This window comes from Tachyglossus aculeatus, chromosome X1 (assembly GCF_015852505.1).
Source record: "Tachyglossus aculeatus isolate mTacAcu1 chromosome X1, mTacAcu1.pri, whole genome shotgun sequence".
NCBI lineage: Eukaryota > Metazoa > Chordata > Mammalia > Monotremata > Tachyglossidae > Tachyglossus > Tachyglossus aculeatus.
The window spans coordinates 120,150,313-120,171,445 of NC_052101.1; the positions used below are offsets into that span (position 1 = coordinate 120,150,313).

Below are 21,133 nucleotides of genomic sequence, written 5' to 3' on the forward strand. Positions count from 1 at the left end.
CTAACAGTGAAGCCTGTGCGTGACCTCTCCCCACCTCCCATCAAGTTCACACCCCACTGCCGGAACTTGGGGGAATGGAGACTACCTTTGAGTCTGTGGACTTCTAGGAGCCAATTCTTTGTGATAGGGAGCCCAGCTGTAGTCCTTTGGGAGACAAAGTGTTTGGATTTCTCAATTTGGGGCTTGGATGCTTAGAAAGAACAACTCCCACACATGCTCTGAGTTGACAGAAGTTCATGTCTAAGAACACATTCAAATCTAATGCCCACCACTTCCCGGCCTAACTCTCAGGTTTACTGTGGGAGAGAGAGACTGACCAGGGCCCAGAACTCTTCCCCGGGGCCCACCTGGAACTGACCCAGTTAATGGGTACGGGGCACCTTTCAGGCCCTGGACAGCATGTGACAAGTATGGCATGCCTCACCCAAACCTTGCCCCAGTTGCGGCTCCAGTACAAGGATGACCTCAAGCAAATTTGGAAGAAACATGACACTTTCTTCCAAAAAAAAAAAAATTCAACCCCCAAAATACACTTGCCCCAGACAGATGTATCCACTTACTCCTGGTTCATCCATTTTGGGAGCTTAAGTCTGCTCATCACCCAAGATCATTCACAGCTCAGTCTTTTCCTCCCGCCCCTACCAGACCACATACCTGTCTGTGCATCAGGTGGAACGTGATAGGTCTGGTTAGGACCAGGTCCAATGGTATTCAAAGTTCCCACTGAGAAGTTATAAGCAGCCCCAGAAATTGTCAGTGTTGTCTTGGGTTTCATTCTCTTCTCCGCCTTCTGCTGACACTGGCAGGATAGCATGTGAACTACTAGAGTGTAATTGACTTCCATCCTGCTTCCAGGATTACGACAGCCTTCTGGAAGCTCGGGGTTTAATTTCTGGAAGGGATTTGAATAGATTGAATCAAAGAATTGAGGATTGGAGAGTCCCTCTTAATCTTCTATTTTAGGGTTATAGTAATTCCATTTTCAAAGAAACCAGTCTCAGCTATGAAGTTCTTCCTGAGTCAGTGAGTTTGAGAGAGAGTGTGTGTGTATTACTTTAACACACATCTGATTTTACAGGGGGCCTGAACCAAGCTTTTAAAGCACATTGTTCTGCCAATTACCTGCTGAATGACCTTGGGCAAGTCATTTAACTTCTTTGTGCCTGTTTCCCTAACTGTAAAATGAGGACTAAATACCTGTTCTCCCTCCTACTTAGACCGTGAGCCCCACATGGAACAGGGATTGTGTCCAACTTGATTAAGTTGCACCTACCCCCAGAACAGTGCTTGACACATAGTAAATGCCCAGAGAATATATCAACATCATCATCATCATCATTATCATCATCCCACTTGAGCAGAACAGCTCAGGAACAAATCCGACTGGGTGGGGCCCTGGAACCAATGCCTCTGGGGGTTTAAGAGGCGGTTTAAACTTTTACCTCACTCCAAACCGAGCCTGGAAGTGCCCCTGGATCAACGGATTTGCTCCTAGCCCCATGGGGCCCAGGGGAGAGAGAAGGGAAGGCAAGTCTGCCCCTGGGAAGAAAACTTGAGCACAGACCAGGTATTTTGGCTTATTCTAAAATAGGCATCATGAAATGTCCTCTAAGCAGAGCTCTGAAGATATGTACAACTTCTCCTGATTAGTATAGAATATGCACACACCACACACACACACACACACACACACACACATGTTTCAACAATCACCCAGCCATCCATTTCCTCATCAGCGTGGCCTCGTGGAAATATCCCAAATTTGGGAGTCAGGACGCCCAGGTTATAATCCAGGCTTCTCCACTTGACTGCTGTGTGACCTAGGGCAAGTCATTTTAACTTTTCTGCACCTCAGTGTCCTCAGAAACAGTGGGGATAAAATACCAATTCTCCCTCCCTCTTAGACTATGAACTCCACACAGGACAGGGATTATGCTCAATCTGATGATCTCATTTCTATCCCGGTGCTTGGCACATACAGTAAGTCCTTAAATAACATCATTATCATTATCGTTATTATCATTATTACTATCAGCACACAGTACCTCCCAGGTGAGGAACAGCTTTCTCGTCCCATTATTCTCAAGTTTTCCTACTGTGTAATTCACCTCTGGACTTCTACGAATTTCTGTAATGAGAACAAGAAATTCTGGCCATCTGTTCATTTCTTAGTGTGAAACCTTACAACTTTCCTCCTCCTCCCCGTTGCCTCCTAATAAGAATCTGAAATATTTTTAAGTATTTATTTATTCTAAACCACGTAATATGCAAGTTTAAATCATTTAAGATCTCTTACCAGCAGGAATGCAAATAGACTTGCTCCAGTTACTCCAGTGGCCTCCATGGGCGTTTTTTTGGCGGCGGATCTGAAATTCACAGGCAACATCTTTCTCAAAATGTATGCTGCAGGTCTCTAAAGAAAGCCCAGAGAAACTCAGGTTAAGCAAACTGCCTACAGTGCGCTGCCTCTATGGGAGCAGTTAACTTCAGGGATTTGTTTTGCATTGTTCTTTCTGGAGTCTGCTCAGAGAATACTTTGGGTGTGGTCAGAGAATGATAGGGAACAGGGAATGCAGTTTCAGGCAGGGGCAGATAAAGTCAAGGGAAACATTCTGTCTGAAAACGCAGAGAGAGAACCGGGCTGTGGCCTCGCTGCTTTTCTCAGGAGCTCTGCTTTCTCAGCTGAGGCGTTAAGGACTGTGCTGGAATCTAGACTTGAGATACCGAATCTTCTCAGGGCATAAAAACTGTTTTCAGCACCACCATCAGTGTTATCCTTACGCTAAAATGTGTTCTCACCCAAATCTGGGTCCTCCTGGATCCCACAGTCTCCCTGGAACAAATCAGACAAAATTCATTTTAAATGTTTTGGAGCAAAAAACAGCATGAGACGATCTTAGCCAAAAGAGAAGGTTTTACAGTTGCCAGAGGCAAAGTAAATGACACTTAGGAGCCACTGATTTGAATGAATTAATCACATATCCTGGAATTGATTAATCACACAGCCACATGAAAGGCCCAATTTCAGGCTGGGCTTTCTCCATCTCTGACAATTTCCTTTTACTTGGCCTCCAGGTTTGGCCAGCTCACCTTTTCCCATGATGCATTCCTCATCCTGTATCGATATTCGGTTACCGCATGCTCCTGCTTCTCGGGGGTCTTCCATTTTATGATGAGCATGCTGTTGGACTTGGAGAAATGTATATCCTCAGATGGAGGGTCAAATTTTACTGAAATTTCAGGAATAAGCCCCTGGTTAGGGTGACATTGATGCATGTGTGTTTTAAGGAGCAAAGAGAACCACCCCCCATGTGTAGATATGCCCACTCTTGTCCATTTAGTTGAGGCTGTGAAGTAAGCTCTTAGCAAATTGATCAGTCCACGAGTCTTGTATTCAGCAGGACTTGAGGACTATGGCAAAGAACAGAACAGACCTGGACCCTGCCCCCAAGAGGCTTGTAATCCAGTATGGGAAACTAAACAAATATCCAGTGAACAAAAATGGGCACAGAGAAGCAGTCACTTTAGGAATGAGATGAAAAGGAAGAGCCAGGTTATAGACTGTGCTAGAGAATAGATGGATGTAATCAGAGCTAGAGGAAGAGTTTCAACTCAGTCCCTGGTGGGCATATAGTATAGTAATAGCAATAACAATAATAATAATAATTGTGGTATTTGCTAAACACTTCCTATGTGCCAGGCACTGTACTAAGCACTGGGGTAAATGCAAGATAATAGGTTTGGACCCAGTCCCTGTCCCACATAGGGCTCACAGTCTTAATCCCCCCTTTTACAGATAAGGTACCTGAGGCACAGAGAAGATAAGTGATTTGCCCAAGGTCATACAGCAAGCAATCAGTGGAGCCAGGATTAGAACCCATGTCCTCTGAATCCCAAGCCCGTTCTCTACTAGGCCACGCTCCTTTCCCTCTACAGGATGTTCAGGTTCCCTAGACTGAACCTGTAGCGCAAGTTAGACTGTGTCATGGTCTAACCCTTCATCATCATCATGCTTCTCCCACAGGATGATGGATGAGTTTTCAGCTCTTGTGATTATGATTATGAAGTACCTACCTATATGTTATACTTCATAAATCATTTATTTATATTAACGTATGTCTCTCCCTCTAGACTATAAGCTTGTTGTGGGCAGGGAACATGTCTACCACCTCCGTTATACTCTACTCTCCCAAGTGCTTAGTAAGTGTTCAATAAATACCACTGATTGATTGATGATATGCAGCCCACCAGGCTGTTGAACAAGCCTTCCTGTGAGAAAAACTTGGTCAGTGCTAGTCCTTGCCTCAACATTGCACAAATTTCACTGGGCACTGTAGTTTGACCCAATTGGAGGGCAGCAGTGGTTGCAGATTTGCTCTCAGAGCCCTAGGCACCAAACCCAATCACCAGTCATTGATTCTGTTTAAGCCAAAGCTGGGGCAGCATTGGAGACACCCCAGCCCTGAGGAGCCTGCACCCTAATGAATACCAAGAGAGTAGGATCTTCCCAGGCCCCCCACAGCACCGAGCCGTAGAGTCAAGAAGGCTACTTCTCCCTGCCTCTGGCTCCTCCTGAGGGAGTCCCGGAGGTAGAAAAGTCACACAGGGAACTGACTCTGAAAATGCCTTAGAAGGTGACCCTCCCCCTGACCCTGTCCAGCCCCCCGGAAAATATAACAACTACTGAGGAAACCTCTAAAGTTCAAATGCCTGAAGCAGCCTTTCCAGGGGTACTGAAGCTGGAGGCCAGAGTATCAAAATGGTGCAGATTTTCAATGACATTCACAATGTGGCGAAGGCCAGCTTTCTGGGCTACAGAGTGGGCTTTTTAGTGGCTCCCCATGGCCCCTCCTCAAAGCCACTGTGATGTTCTGGTCTTTAAGGACATCAAGGTCCCAGCCTATGTAACCCAGACACCCATCTAGCCAAGTTGGCTTCAAATTGACTAATACAAATCTTACAAAGAACGTAAAATCCCCAAAAAGCTCACCTGAAGAGAAGAGTAGCACTGTAATATTCTGGGACTTCTGAATGCTATTTCCACTGTGTGATTCCACCCAGAAAGTGACATTTTGAAAAACAGGCACTTTATCTTGGTCAGAGAATGTGATGCTGTGAGCATTTCCAGTTTTGAAATAACAACAGGACCCAGTCCCAAAACTGAAAAAGAAAAGAAGAGTCATTTGTCGAAAAGGCCAGAACTCAATCAGGGCCTGATGTGGTGGCTGCATCTTTCCCTGCGGGTCTACCCTTCCTGACTTCTCCCCTCAGAAAAAGAACCAGTTTTAATCCTTTTATTCATCCCGATTTGGGGATTTGACATAATGATAACCCTCCCTGCTAAGTTTTCTCCTTGGCAAACAACCCAGCCCAGCATTTCACATACTGGGGTAATCACAGCTTGATGGCACCCTACTTACCAACACCTCAGGAAATGGGTAACATTTGCTGAGGCACCAGTGTATTTCCAAGAACATTCATAACCATCTGGAAACACCTTGTAACAAAGCAGATCCCACGGGCCTCCGGCAAAGACTAAAAAACATGAAAGAGCTTTCTGAATCTTGTCTTTCCTGTTTTTAGTGGTTCAACGGGAACAGGCGTCCTTCCTCCCCCCACCCCCAGTCACCACCACCAGAAACCTACTTATGCCCTGAAATCATAATTGTGTAATTTAGGGACAACGGAAAGTACTAGATTACTTTTATTTCCTTCCCCTCTGGTGCAGGACTATTCTTAACACCACACTTTTCAATGCTTGGTCTACACTTGAGCTTAAAATATTTCAGCCTTGAGAGGCTCTTTACGGTTCATACTAACTCAAGTACTGTAATCCTTCTTTAAGCATTTTTGTGCTCCTATTGCTAGAGCTATACTCCCCTGCCCAGGTAAAGCCCCTCTCTCGCCTTGTGGTTTGTACCCCTGAGTATTTGAATGTAGGTACATGAGTCTAGAAACACAGATAGCATTTCCTCTAAATCTGGGCACCTTGCATTTTCCACTTGCGTTTTCGAAGCTCCAGTCAAGTCAATAGAAAGAACCCTTGCACATGGAGGAGAGGCTGTGAGCTTTCTTCACTTGTGAGGGCCCATGACTCAGAATCAGATTTGCAGATGATTCATTGGGTGATTCCTGACCCCATCTATTTATAGCACTAAGATCAGACTCCACTGGAGAGCACAGGAAGAGAAGAAATGTATTCTGTGTGCCCACTCTACCCCAGGATGCTCCCGAAATAGGGGAAAGACCAGTGGAGCCTGACCTTCTGAGAAGTCATCTGGCACCATAGTTTCTGGGTGGGAGTGCGGCTACTGCCCTTCCCTGGGGCCCACTCCTCACTTGCCCCAAGCCACATATCTTTACTGCCCTGTGGCCAGCAGAGCAGGGGTTCATGCATAGAGAGGGCAAATCCCCTTCTTTCAGAAGCAGAAAGACTCCAAGGTGGCCTTACACCCCCTGACCACATGGAGCTGATTATTCACACTAATAAACTAAGGCTGAGCACCAGGTCTGAGCCTACCCCTGATGGTGCACCCTTGGGCCTATTTTAGCACTGTAAACTCAGTGCCGGGGGAAGAAGGTGGGCACTGACCCAAATGGTGTCTTACCTACCTTCCCCTGCCCCTATGTACGCCCATCCCCAGCACCTTTTTTTCAGTGTGGCACTGCCCAGGGAGCTCAGTGCAAGAAAAGTAGTCGGTCAATCAGTCAGTCAATTGTATTCACTGAGGAGCAGCATGGCCTAGTAGAGAAGCAGCATGGCCTAGTGGCAAGAGCACAGGTTTGGGAGTCAGAGATTGTGGGTTCTAATCCTGCCTCTGCCACTTATCAGCTGTGTAACTTTGGGCAAGTCACTTAACTTCTCTCTGCCTCAGTTACCTCATCTGTAAAATGGGGATTAAAAGTGTGAGCCCCACGTGGGATGACCTAATTACCCTGTATCTACCCCAGTGCTTAGAAGGGTGTTTGGCACATAGTAAGCGCTTACCAAATACCATTATTGTTATTATTACTGAGTGCTTACTGTGTGCGAGCACTGTACTAAGCACTTGGGAGAGTACAATACAACAATAAACAGACGCATTCCCTGCCCACAATGAGCGGGGAGGTGGGAAGGTAGGGAGACAGACATTAATATAAATAAATAAATTACAGATATGGACATAAGTGATGTGGGGCTGGGAGGGGGGATGACTAAAGGGAGCAAGTCAAGGAGATGCAGAAGGGAGTGGGAGAAGAGGAAAGGGGGGCTTAGTCAGGGAAGGCCTCTTGGAGGAGATATGCCTTTAATTAGGCTTTGAAGGAGGGGAGAGTTATTTTCGGTCGGTCCTGTTGGACAAGCAGACGGTGGCCTCGGCCCTCCCACACTACTGGGCTAACAAGCCTTGCTGCCCTCCCCTCGTGTTATCCTGGGGCTCCTGAACTGCCTTGCTGAAGCAGAGCTGAGGGCAGCTGAATAACAATGATCATTATTAAGCACTTACCATGTGCCAAGCACTGTATTTAGCACTGTGGTAGATACGAGATAAGAGGGAGGGAGAGAGGGTATCTTATCTCCATTCATTCATTCATTCATTCAATCATATTTATTGAGTGCTTACTGTGCGCACAGCACTGTACTAAGCGCTCGGGAAGTACAAGTTGGCAACATATAGAGACGGTCCCTACCCAACAACGGGCTCACAGTCTAGAAGGGATTTAATTTACAGATTTAGAAGGGATTTAATTTAATCTCCAATTTACAGATGAGGACTCTGAGGCACAGAGAAGTTAAGAAACTTGCCCAAGGTCACACAGCAGGCCAGTAGCCGAGATGGGACTAGAACCCAAGTGTCCTGACTCCCAGTTCCACACTCTTTTCACTAGGCCACCCTACCTCCCTAAGCAGCAGTAGCAGGCCTCCACAAATTTTAGAACACTGGGAAGGCTGTGGCAGCTGTGACTATTGGACTCTGAATAGCCCTACTTGAGCAGTGAGGAGACTGAAAACAGGTTCCTTCCTTCCTTCATTCATTCATTCAATCGTATTTATTGAACACTTACTATGTGCACAGCACTGTACTAAGCGCTTGGGAAGTACAAGTCGGCTACACATAGGGATGGTCACTACCCAACAGCGGGCTCACAGTCTAGAAGGGGGAGACAGACAACAAAACAAAACATATTAACAAAATAAAATAAATAGAATAAATATGTACAAGTAAAATAAATAGAGTAATAAATATGTACAAACATATATACAGGTCACTGAGGCTCAGAGAAGTGAGATGCCCAAGGTGACACAGCAGACACGTGGGGGAGGCGGGACCAGAACCCACAACCTCTGGCTCCCAAGCCCGGGCTCTTTCCACGGAGCCAAGCTGCTACTCAAAGGATCCATCCCCCTGTGGCAGATCTTCCCTTCCGTCCGTTGCACCTCCTCCTCCGGGGGTTCCCTTGGGGCGGCACATCGGGTGGGCTGAGGTGGGGCTGAGTGCAGGAAGTGAGCTGCCTAGTAGTTGGGGCTGGGCCTGGGTGGAGGAGGAACAGGTGCCGCACGCCAAGGAATAGCATCTCTGAGTTGGCATAGCCTTCCCGGCTCCCCTCCAGGCCTCTCTACCTACCTCGCAACCCCTCTCCACCCCGGTTTTGGACAGTCCTCAGGCTTGCAGGCCCTGGAGGGATTCGTATTGTCCCTTTTGACTTGCTCTCCTTGGACATGGACTATTATTCGCCTGTCCTGTCCGGTCCCATCTACGCTTCCGGCTAAAGTACTCCAGAGGACTGGTGGCCCCGGCCCTCCCACGGGCTCCATGCAGCAAGGAACTGGCTGCTGGAATTCCAATTTGGACGGAAAACCTGGCCCAAGGACAGCTGCCCCATCGCTCCTATCTCCAAGGGGCAACTGCTTTTCTGTGGCCTCCCGTACCAATGTTAATGGGGGGACAGAGACGAGGCCATATGGATAAGTGAAGAAGAAAGCCTGCAACTTCACAGCATCATCAGCTTCCGTCCGTTCCCCAGCATGGCCACAAAGGGGCCCGCTGACTTTTCAGCCAAGTCCGCTGAAAACCACAACCACAATGTTCGGGAGCTCTACTTGCATTATGGGAAGCAGCATGGCCTAGGGGACAAAACTCAGGCCTGGGAGCCAGAGGACCTGGGTTCTAATCCCAGCTCCCCCACTTGCCTGCTGTGTGACCTGGGGCAAACTACTTAACTTTTCTGTGCCTCAGTTTCTTCCACTGAAAAATGGGGATTCAATGCCTGTTCTCCCTCCTACATTCAATAAAATTTATTGAGCGCTTACTGTGTACAGAGCACTGTACTAAGCGCTTGGGAGAGTACAGTAGAATGGTAAACAGACTCATTCCAGGCCCACAAGAAGCTTACAGTCTAGAAAATCAATTAATTGTAGGAAGAGTAGCAGCAGTAATACTATTTATTAAGTACCCAACTAGTGCAGAAGTACAGAATAAAGTGACGTTCTCTATCTGCAAGGACTTTAATTGATCAGTGAATCAATCAATGGTACTTATCCTCTCCCTGACTTTCCCATCTCTGTTGACGGCACTACCATCCTTCCCGTCTCACAAGCCCGCAACCTTGGTGTCATCCTCGACTCCGCTCTCTCATTCACCCCTCACATCCAAGCCGTCACCAAAACCTGCCGGTCTCAGCTCCGCAACATTGCCAAGATCCGCCCTTTCCTCTCCATCCAAACCGCTACCCTGCTCATTCAAGCTCTCATCCTATCCCGTCTGGACTACTGCACTAGCCTTCTCTCTGATCTCCCATCCTCGTGTCTCTCTCCACTTCAATCCCTACTTCATGCTGCTGCCTGGATTATCTTTGTCCAGAAACGCTCTGGACATATTACTCCCCTCCTCAAAAACCTCCAATGGCTACCGATCAATCTGCGCATCAGGCAGAAACTCCTCACCCTGGGCTTCAAGGCTCTCCATCACCTCGCCCCCTCCTACCTCACCTCCCTTCTCTCCTTCTACTGCCCAGCCCGCACCCTCCGCTCCTCCACCACTAATCTCCTCACTGTACCTCGCTCTCGCCTGTCCCGCCATCGACCCCCGGCCCACGTCATCCCCTGGGCCTGGAATGCCCTCCCTCTGCCCATCCGCCAAGCTAGCTCTCTTCCTCCCTTCAAGGCCCTGCTGAGAGCTCACCTCCTCCAGGAGGCCTTCCCAGACTGAGCCCCTTCTTTCCTCTCCCCCTCATCCCCCTCTCCATCCCCCCGTCTTACCTCCTTCCCTTCCCCACAGCACCTGTATATATGTATATATGGTTGTACATATTTATTACTCTATTTATTTATTTATTTATTTATTTTACTTGTACATTTCTATCCTACTTATTTTATTTTGTTGGTATGTTTGGTTCTGTTCTCTGTCTCCCCCTTTTAGACTGTGAGCCCACTGTTGGGTAGGGACTGTCTCTATGTGATGCCAATTTGTACTTCCCAAGCGCTTAGTACAGTGCTCTGCACATAGTAAGCGCTCAATAAATACGATTGATTGATTGATTGATTATTGAGAGCTGACTGTGTGCAAGTCATTCATTCATTCATTCAATCGTATTTATTGAATGCTCACTGTGTGGGACGGGGATTGTATCCAGCCTGATTACCTTGTATCTACCCCAGCACTTAGAACATACACTTAACAAATACCATAAAAGAAATTGTCATTGTCCTTGGGTTCTTACCTTATTTTGTCCTCATGTATTCAATCTATCTTCACGCTCCCTTTGCCAATCTTCCGGGCCCAACTGTTAGACTGCCAGCCCCCGGAGGGTGAGGGACCAAGCCTGGTTTATCCTTTACTGTACTCTTCCCCAGTGCTGAACAGTAGGCTCTCATAAATGCCATTGATTGAATGAAGGAACGAATGACCTCAGTTCTACACCACCCAATGGCCCACCCTCCTTTACTACAACAGGAAAAGAGGCTTTTGCCACACTTGTCATACTCTTGGGTTGCTCTGCTCTGCTAGCACTTCAAGATGCTAGGTGCTGAACAGAACACTCAGAACACCCCTCTGCTGGCTGGGGTGGATGGGCGGGGGGGAGAGAGAGAGAGAGAGAGAGAGAGAGAGAGAGAGAGAGAGAGAGACTTTTCTAAAGTGGGGAAGCAAGGGCACATGCCCCAGGATTTTGGCCATCACAGAGCTCCACAGAGTCAGAACGACCTGGGTTCTAATCCTGCCTCCGCTACGTGTCGGCTGTGTGACCTTGGGCAAGTTGCTTCACTTCTCTGTGCCTGTTATCTCACCTGTAAAATGAGGATTAAGATTGTGAGTCCTCTGTGGGACAGGAACTGTTTCCAACCCAATTCTCTTGCCTCTACCTCAGCGCTTAGAACAGTGCCTGGCACGTAGTAAAGCACTTAACAAATACCACAGTTATTATTATTAAAATGATAGTGATTCTGACCATGCAATTGCTAAGGACCAGGGCTAAGGAACAATCAACAGTCCCAATCCCATCATCTGTGACATGCCCTAGAGTACCTGTTTCTTCACCCTGAAATGGCATCTCTTTAAAACAGCACTCGCCAGAATTACAGAGGTCATCTGTAGGAGAACAAAAGATAAAGAAGAAACCCGTCTATTAACATAACTCTGCAAAGGATATGCAATCTTATCAAGCTGCTGGGGCCATATGCGTAAATCTAGGGCTACATTGACATTCAGCAACTTGAGCATCGGAGTGATGGAATGAAAAAAAAAGAAAATTTGAATTACATTTCCCTAGGAAGGTGTATGTTTCTGCTCAAAGATATTAGCTGCAAGCGATGTGTGTGATACACTATTTGCATATGTAAAAATGCAAGGTCTTAAACGGAAAATTTAGCTCCCCACAGAGAGGTGTACTGCTTCTGGGAAGAACAGGAAATATAATCCAGACACTGAAACCAGTTTTGCATTGGCCGTCTGCTGCTGTTGGCAGTTCTTTGGAAGCTCCAACTCTGAAGCACCCAAAACACCCCTCTCGCTGAAACTTTGTTAAATACCCTTTGTTTCCAAACTATTTGTACTAAATAATATATGGCCCCGACCATAGTTTCCTGCTCTCATTTGGTCTACTTGGATGTCACACTGGCACCTCAAGTTCAATAATAATAATAATAATAATAATAATAATAATAATAGCATTTATTAAGCACTTACTGTGTGCAAAGCACTGTTCTAAGCACTGGGGAGGTTACAAGGTGATCAGGTTGTCCCACAGGGGGCTCACAGTCTTCATCCCCATTTTACAGATGAGGGAACTGAGGCTCACAGAAGTGAAGTGACTTGCCCAAAGTCACAAAGCTGGCAATTTGCAGATCAGGATTTGAACCCATGACCTTGGACTCCAAAGCCCATGCTCTTTCCACTGAGCCACGCTGCTTCTCTAATGTCCAGTATGTCCAAAACTAAACTCATCTTCCCTCCCAAATCCACTCCTCCACCAATATTTTCCAACATAGTCGATAGCACCACCATCCTCCCCATCTCTCAAACCCATAACTCTTGACTCCTCCCTATCTCTCAACTTCCATAGTCAGTCTGTTGCCAAATCTTACTTCCTCCATAGCATTTCCAGAATCCATCCCTTTCTCTCCATCCAAACTATCACCATAGTGGTCCAGGCACTTGTCCATTCCTGGTGATTAATTTATCAGCCTCCTCGCTGACCTCCCCTGCTCCGGCCTCTCCCTTCCCCATTCCATACTTCACTCTGCTGCCTGGATCCTTTCTCTAAAATGTCAATCTGCATAATACCTCCAAAAACCTCCAATGGTTGCCCATTCCTCTCTGCATCAAGCAGAGACTCCCAACCACCGACTCTGAAGCAGTCTATCAACTCTCTCTCCCTAACCCACTCCCTTCTCCCACCATATCCCAGCTTGCACGCTTCATTCTGTTCACACTAACCTATTCATTGTGCTTCATCCTCATCAATCAATCAATCAATTGTATTTATTGAGCGCTTACTGTGTGCAGAGCACTGTACTAAGCGCTTAGGAAGTACAAGTTGACAACATATAGAGACAGTCCCTACCCAACAGTGGGCTCACAGTCTAGAAGGGGGAGACAAACAACAAAACAAAACATATTAACAAAATAAAATAAATAGAATAGTAAATATGTACAAGTAAAATAGAGTAGTAAATCTGTACAAACATATATATAGGTGCTGTGGGGAGGGGAAGGAGGTAGGGCAGGGGGATGGGGAGGGAGAGAGGAAGGAGGGGGCTCAGTCTGGGAAGGCCTCCTGGAGGAGGTGAGCTCTCAGGAGGGCTTTGAAGGGAGGAAGAGAGCTAGCTTGGCGGATGTGCGGAGGGAGGGCATTCCAGGCCAGGGGGAGGATGTGGGCCGGGGGTCGATGGCGGGACAAGCGAGAACGAGGCACAGTGAGGAGGTTAGCAGCAGAGGAGTGGAGGGTGCGGGCTGGGCTGTAGAAGGAAAGAAGGGAGGTGAGGTAGGAGGGGGCGAGGTGATGGAGAGCCTTGAAGCTGAGAGTGAGTAGTTTTTGCTGATGCGTAAGTTGACTGGTAGCCACTGCAGATTTTTGAGGAGGGGAGTAACATGCCCAGAGCGTTTCTGCACAAAGATGATCCGGGCAGCAGCGTGAAGTATAGACTGAAGTGGGGAGAGACAGGAGGATGGGAGATCAGAGAGCAGGCTGATGCAGTAATCCAGTCGGGATAGGATGAGAGATTGAACCAGCAGGGTAGCAGTTTGGATGGAGAGGAAAGGACGGATCTTGGCGATATTGCGGAGGTGAGACCAGCAGGTTTTGGTGACGGATTGGATGTGAGGGGTGAACGAGAGAACAGAGTCGAGGATGACACCAAGGTTGTGGGCTTATGAAATTTCATCTCTTCCAGGAGGCTTTCCCTGATTAATCTCTAATCTGCCCACTTTCTACCTTCACCCTACTGCCACTTCAGTACTTTGCCATCAACTAAGAACTTGGTTACTCATACCCAAGCACCTCTAGCACTTATATACATATCCTTGTACTCTACTGCTTCCTTCTACTTATAATTTATTTCAGCTTGTCTCCCCCACTAGATTTTAAGATCCTTGAGAGCAGGGATCATGTCTACTAATTCCTCTGTACTCTCCCAAGTGCTTAGTACAGTGTTCTGCACAGAGTAGGCACTCATTATAGACTACTGATTGTTTGATTCCTTTGATGTTGTGTATATATACATATATATATATATATATACAAGATTTTGCCCTTTTAGATGAACAGTGCTGTATACAACAGTGTACAACACTGTGTACTGTATACAACAGTATACAGCACTGTTCATCTAAAAGAGCAAAATCTTCAGGCTTCTACCAATAGGAAGCAGGAAAGATGTCACCCACATTACAGAGACCAAAGCCACTGATAGGGTCAGAGGTGAAAGGGTCAAGATCTATCACAAACTAAAGGAGTAGAACAAGACATGAGGGCTACTTATCAGAGCAGAAGCACTAGGGTCCCAACCATTTCTGTGGAAATTATAATGAAGAGGAAAGCAAAGTCATTTTTCTCAGACAATTAAAAACTCCAAGCTCCTGTTCTCTGTAAGTCAGTAAGTCAGGCAATCGTATTTAATGAGCACTTACTGTGTGCAGAGCACTGTACTGATAATGTCTTTGCTCCCCGAATACCTCACTTTGCATGGGGCACACCTAACTTCAGTGTTTGCGAAATCCATTTGCTTCTTAATGTCCCTGACTAAATCCGATGATGTGGGTGTCACGATTAGTACTTTCTAATCTCAATTTCAGCATTGAAGGAAGCAGCATGACCTAGCGGATAGAGCAGGGGCCTGGGAGTCAGAAGTACCTGCGTGCTAATCCCAGCACTGTCACTTGTCTGCTGTGTGACCTTGGGCAAGTCACTTCACTTCTCTGTGCCTCAGTTACCTCATCTGTAAAATGGGGATGAAGATGTGAGCCCCATGAGGGACAGGGACTGTGTCCAACCTGATTTGCTTATCTCTACCCCAGTGCTTAGTACAGTGCCCAGCATATAGTAAGTGCTTAACAAATACCACGAGTATTATTATTATTATAAGTGTTTTTCTGTAAAGTCCAACCTCATCAGTGCTTCCTGATTGGCCAGAGAAACTGCTTGATTAACAGTTGCTGCCTCAGGATACTGGTGACTCTGCACTGATCCCCTCAATCCAGCACCAACCCGTCCAGCCTCTGGGAATACTCCGAGGACCCCAGGGTGGCAATGGGGTGGGAGAGGAGGTATAAAAGAGGCTGACAATCAGTTAATGTGCTCACTACTCATTTTGGTTAGAACACGACTGCGGAATTACAGAACGTTTTTGTGATAACCTGTTCTGTGTGGATAGAATATAATGTGGTGTTGGAAGAAACAGTTGTAAGCATATGTACAAGTTCAGGCATGCATAGACTAAGATGAGTTGCCCTTAACAGAAGTTTCATCAGAAACATAACCCTCACCTTATAGGACAACTGACGGTACTTGGCTCCCAGAAATTAATTTATTCTCCTGTTAGCTTAGAGCTTAAAGTTAGGTTTGTGCCATGCAGAGTTACACCAAAAAGGAATTTTTCACTAGGAAGACACACGCCTCATCTTGTGCTGTAAATAGGCCACTAGATCAAGAAGTGGTTAATACTTAGAACCATATTGAAGAGAAACAGAACCACACAGATGGAAGAACGGCAAGGGGTCATTTTGTCCAACACCCTGCTGCTAGGTAAATAAATAACTAAACTATTCAAGACACATAGATGTGTCTATTCTTAGGATCTCTTCAGGACAAGGAAAACTGTGATTCTAAGAGGAAAAATCTACGATATTTTTTGAGGTCAATTGTATGCTGAGTACCATATGAGGAGCTTGGGGAAGAAGCAAAGGAGATCTAAGCCATGGATACAAAATCAGTCAGTCAATCATATTTACTGAGGGCTTACTGTATGCAGAATGCTGTACTAAGCACTTGGGAGAATACAATATAACAGACAAATTCCATGCCCACAGCAAGTTTATAGTCTGGTGGGGGTGGGGGGGAGAGACAGACATTAATATAAATAAATAAAATTACAGATACATATGAAAGTGCTGTGGGGATGGGAAGGGGGATGAATAAAGGGAGCAAGTCAAGGTGATGCAGAAATGAGTGGGAGAAGAGGAAAGGAGGTCTTAGTTAGGGAAGGCCTCTTGGAGGAGATGAGCTTTCAATAAGGCTTTGAAGGAGGGGAGAGTAATTGTCTGTTGGATATAAAGAGGGAGGGCGATCCAGGCCAGAGACAGGACTTGGGCGAGAGGTCGGTGGTGAGACATATGAGATCGAGGTACAGTTGAGAAGGTTGGTATTAGAGGAGCAAAGTGTGTGGGCTGGCTTGTAGGAGAGTAGTGAGGGGGCAAGGAGATTGAGTGCTTCAAAGCCAATGTTGAGGAGTTTTTGTTTGATGCAGAGATGTATGAGCAATCACTGGAGTTTTTTGAGGAGTGGAAAAACATGGCCTGAATGTTTTTGTAGAAAAGTGATCCGAGCAGCAGAGTGAAGTTTGAACTGGAGTGGGGAGCGACAGAAGGCAGGGAAGTAAGCAAGGAGGCAGATACAGTCATCAACGCAAGATAGGACAAGTGCTTGGATTAACAGGTAGCAGTTTGGATGGAGAGGAAAGGTGGATTTTGAGATGTTGTGAAGGTCAAACCGACAGGATTTAGTGATGGACTGAATATGTGGGTTGAATGAGAAAGAGGAGTTAAGTATAATGCCAAGGTTATGGACCTGTGAGACAGGAAGGATAGTGGTGCTGTCTACAGTGATGAGAAAGTCAGGGGAAGGACAGGGTTTGGGTGGGAAGATAAGGAATTCTGTTTTAGACATGTTAACTTTGAGGTGATGAAAGACATCCAAGCAGATGTCTTGAAGGCAGGAAGAAATGCGAGACTGCAGAGAGGGAGAGCAATCAGGGCTGGAAATGTAGATTTGGGAATCATCTGCATAGAGGTGGTAGAGGGAGGGAGGGGGTAGAATGAGACACTAATGAGAAATAATAGACACAAATGAATACAACAAGAAATAAATACAGAGCTGTTTTTAGGGATGGTCTATCCACCCTGGCCCACTGGAGTGAGTGTTTGGCATCCCCCCCCCCCCCCCCCCCCACCGCCTAGGCAAAACTGGCATTCCATGGCCCCAGGGCCCAGGGCCCAGTCTGGGGTGGAATGGGATAGAGTGGAATAGGAACTTAAAAAAAAGAACTGCTTTCCCCTACAGCAGTCCCATTTCTAAAAGGGAAGGAGTGTGGCCTAGCAGAGAGAGCACAGCAGGGAACTGGGCCTGGGAATAATAATAATAATAATAATAATAATAGCATTTATTAAGCGCTTACTATGTGCAAAGCACTGTTCTAAGCGCTGAGGAGGTTACAAGGTGATCAGGTTGTCCCACGGGGAGCTCACAATCTTAATCCCCATTTTACAGCTGAGGTAACTGAGGCACAGAGAAGTTAAGTGACTTGCCCAAAGTCACACAGCTGACAATTGGTGGAGCCGGGATTCGAACCCATGAACTCTGACTCTAAAGCCCGGGCTCTTTTCCACTGAGCCACGCTGCTTCTCATAACCTGCTTCTTCTGCTTCTAACCACGCTGCTTCTTAGAACCTGGGTTCTAATCCAGACCCCGCCACTTGTCTGCTACATGACCTTGGGCAAGTCACTTCACTTCTTGGGGCCTCTAGTTTCCTCATCTGTAAAATGGGAATTAAGACTGTGAGCCCCGTGTGGGCCACAGGCTATGTCCAACCTGATTGTCTCGTACATATCCCAGTGCTTGGTAAAGAGCGTGGAACATAGTAACTGCTTAGCAAATACTATAAAAAAAAAATGCCCCTCCCAGGACCAAGTTCAGGGTACAGTTGAATGCCTGAACCAAAGCCTTCTGGGCTAGACCACAGACTGCTGGCTTTCTTGGGGTGCCCCGTGCAGAAGGGACTGATGGTCTGCCTTCAGTCTCTTCACCCACAGGCACACCCAGCGGTGAAGCTCCCCATCAGTAGCTTCCCTCCTGAACACAAAAAACAACCCTGAAAGAGCTCCAGGAATGAATAGTCCCAGCTTCCCTCAGTAGTCTGTCTCCATGCCGCCCGCGCCCAACCTGAGTCATGTTCCCTTGAGACGGGGGAGAGCTCACATCCATCTAGGCCGGAAGGACTTTGATTGGTCTCAGGATTTTTCATTCCCTTCTAAATCTCTCCAAGGCAGGGAGGAAGGAGAAGACTAGAAGGGTGAGCCCTGTCAGACAGTCACTCAGTCAGTCAGTCGTATTTACTGAGCACTTACGGTGGGCAGAGCACCATACTAAGCATTTGAGAGAGTACAATATAACAATATAACACACACATTCCCTGCCCACAATGAGTTTACAGTCTAGAGGACGTGGCACCCCCATGGCAATCCTCCCCAACCTAGACTTCTGCCTGCCCCGTTCTTCATGTCAGGAAAAAAGAAGAGGCCTGCCGCAGAAGAGGATGAGAAGCAACATGGCTCAGTGGAAAGAGCATGGGCTTGGGAGTCAGAGGTCATGGGTTCTAATCCCAGCTCCCCCAGATGTCTGCTGTGTGACTTGGGCAAGTCACTTAACTTCTCTGAGCCTCAGTTACCTCATCTGTAAAATGGGGATTAAGACTGTGAGCCCCACATGGGACAACCTTGATTACCTTGTATCCCCCCCAGCGCTTAGAACAGTGCTTGGCACACAGTAAGTGCTTAACAAATACCAACATTATTATTATTATTAATAAATACAGTGAAAACAGGGGTGACCTTGCCATTGCCAGCGGGACTTCGACCTAGATAGATGCCCTTTGGGATGTGTCGGGTTGCTTTGGCCTGTGTGGCCCTAGGTTTTATTGGATTCCCCCTCCTAAAAGAACTACAAGCTCCCTAAGGGCAGGGACCACACCTCAGGTTCAGTTCCAAGCACCGGGTGGGCACATAGTAAATCTAGGACCCCTTGGATCCCACTTCCCTTATTCCCAGTGAAAAATGGCACCAGATCTGGCTTTTGTAAAACACTCCCTCTCCCTTCAACCCCAGGGATTAAATAACATAAGGTAATCAGGAAAATAATCATCCTAATCATAATAAGGATAATAATAATCTCTGTGTTCCCACAGCAAGACTTACCGCCTCCTGCTCGGGCACTGAGCCAGAGAAAGAGCAGCCAAAATATTGGGAGGAGACAGGAGAGTCCAGGAGCAGCACAACCTAAGAACCTTGGGGTCAGCATTTTGACAGAGGCCAAGATCTTCTGAACTGGAGGTCGAACCCTTGACCTCGCTGCTCGGCAAGGCTGCTGGGCCTCCTGCAACCCTTCGGCTCCTAGCTCCACATTGAAAGGGTTGAGTTGGGCTTCTGGTAAAATGAGGAGGAAGCTCATTGGGCATACCCTACGTACCACTCATAACCGAGAAAAGTGTCAGTAAACCTCCCTTTCTTACTAAAAGTAAAACAGAAAGAAAGGAAGCCAACCCATTTTGACACATGCAGCGCTCTGTGCCCCACATTAGGCTGAGGGCTGCTAAAGCCACAAACTCACCACACACAAGACTAGGTGGAGAGTGGGACAGAGAAACAAATTGTTTTAGGTTTTTAAAACTTTGGATGCCTGCCTCATTGTGGATCAGAGACTCAGAGGACTGGAAGGCACCTGGTGAGGTCATCTAGTCCATTCCCGTGCCTATGGGCAGGACCCCTAAATGATCCCAGACTGCAGAAAAGCTAAGCTGATTTTTAAAAGCTTTAAGGGAAGGAGAGTCCACAATCTTGATAAGACATTTCAGTTTTTAAAAACCCTCAAGTTCAGGAAATTCCTTTTTATGGCTAACCTCCATCTGTTATGTGTCTTCACTAAGAATAATTTCAACCCCTGAAGGTTTCCTAAAACAAAGAACTCATTTATTTAAAAGGACTAAACTATTTGCAACTGTAATTGAGTCCAATTCTGTTGTGCTGCCTCTGACCTCTGCTTTCTCACCTCCTCTGCAATCTCACATTTCTTCCTGCCTCCAGGACATCTCTATGTGGATGTTCCGCTAGCACCTTAAGATCAATATGTCTAAAACTGAACTCCTCATCTTCCCTCCTAAATCCTCTCCTCCACCCAATTTCCCATCACGGTTGACAACACCACTATCCTCCCCCTCTCTGAGGCCCGCAACCATGGCATTTTCCATGCCTCCTCCTTCTCTTTCAACTCTCACCAACAGCCTGTTGCTAAACCCTGCTGGTTTTTCCTCCACAACATTTCCTGGATCCACCCTTTCCTCTCTCCTGAAACAGCCGCCATCCTGGTCCAGGAGCTCATCATATATATTCATTCATTCATTCATTCATTCAATTGTATTTATTAAGCGCTTACTGTGTGCAGAGCTCTGTAGTAAGTGCTTGGTAAAGTACAATGCAACAATAAAAAGTGACATTCCCTGCCCACAAGGAGCTCGCAGGCTATAGAAGGGAGGAGACAAACATCAATACAAATAAATAAAATTACAGATATAAACATAAGTGCTGTGGGGCTACCAATCAGACTACTGTAACAACCTGGTCTGCTGTTCTCCAATGAGTATTTCACTTCGCTGGCCCAGATGTTTTTTCTAAAACGTCCACTAGATTGTAAGCTCCTTGTAGGCAGAGATCATGTCTACCAACTCTGTTGTCCTCTCCCAAGTGCTTAGTCCAGTGCTCTGCCCACAGTACTCACTAAATACCATTGATTGATTGGTCTGCCCTTGTCTCTCCACACCTCAAAAACCTCCATTTGCTATTCCTCCCCTCATCAAGCAGACACTCCGGACCTTCAGCTTTAAGACACCCCAGAAGCTCCCTTCCTCTTTTTTATCCTCTCTTTTCTCCTACTATGCACCAGCTCCCACCCTTTCTGTGCAACCTCACCTTCTCACTGTGTCTCATTCTTGACTTTCTCACCTCCAAAATCTGGCTCACACTGTCTCTCCTGCCTGGAACTCCCTCCCCCTTCAAATCCACCAAACCGCAGCTCTCCCCATCTTCAAAGCCCTTCTGAAATCCCACTTCCTCCAGAAGGCTTACCCTGATTAATTTTCTTCTCCTCAGGTCATACATATCCTCTCTACTACCA

The 21,133-nt window shown here is 46.7% G+C and overlaps 1 protein-coding gene across 1 annotated transcript in view; it reads right to left on the reverse strand.

Moving 5' to 3' along the window:
* IL12RB1 (interleukin 12 receptor subunit beta 1) overlaps window positions 1–19,264 on the reverse strand; it is a 33,518-nt gene extending 14,254 nt beyond the window's left edge. Inside the window, exons 1-9 of the mRNA XM_038740658.1 lie at window positions 19,162–19,264; window positions 11,502–11,564; window positions 5,421–5,535; window positions 4,991–5,160; window positions 3,091–3,230; window positions 2,800–2,833; window positions 2,297–2,413; window positions 2,046–2,128; window positions 655–892 (exon numbers count right to left, since the gene is read on the reverse strand). Of these exons, the coding sequence (XP_038596586.1) occupies window positions 655–892; window positions 2,046–2,128; window positions 2,297–2,413; window positions 2,800–2,833; window positions 3,091–3,230; window positions 4,991–5,160; window positions 5,421–5,535; window positions 11,502–11,564; window positions 19,162–19,264 (1,063 nt within the window). The remainder of the gene's footprint in view (window positions 1–654; window positions 893–2,045; window positions 2,129–2,296; window positions 2,414–2,799; window positions 2,834–3,090; window positions 3,231–4,990; window positions 5,161–5,420; window positions 5,536–11,501; window positions 11,565–19,161) is intronic.
* Between the last annotated feature and the right edge of the window lie 1,869 nt (window positions 19,265–21,133).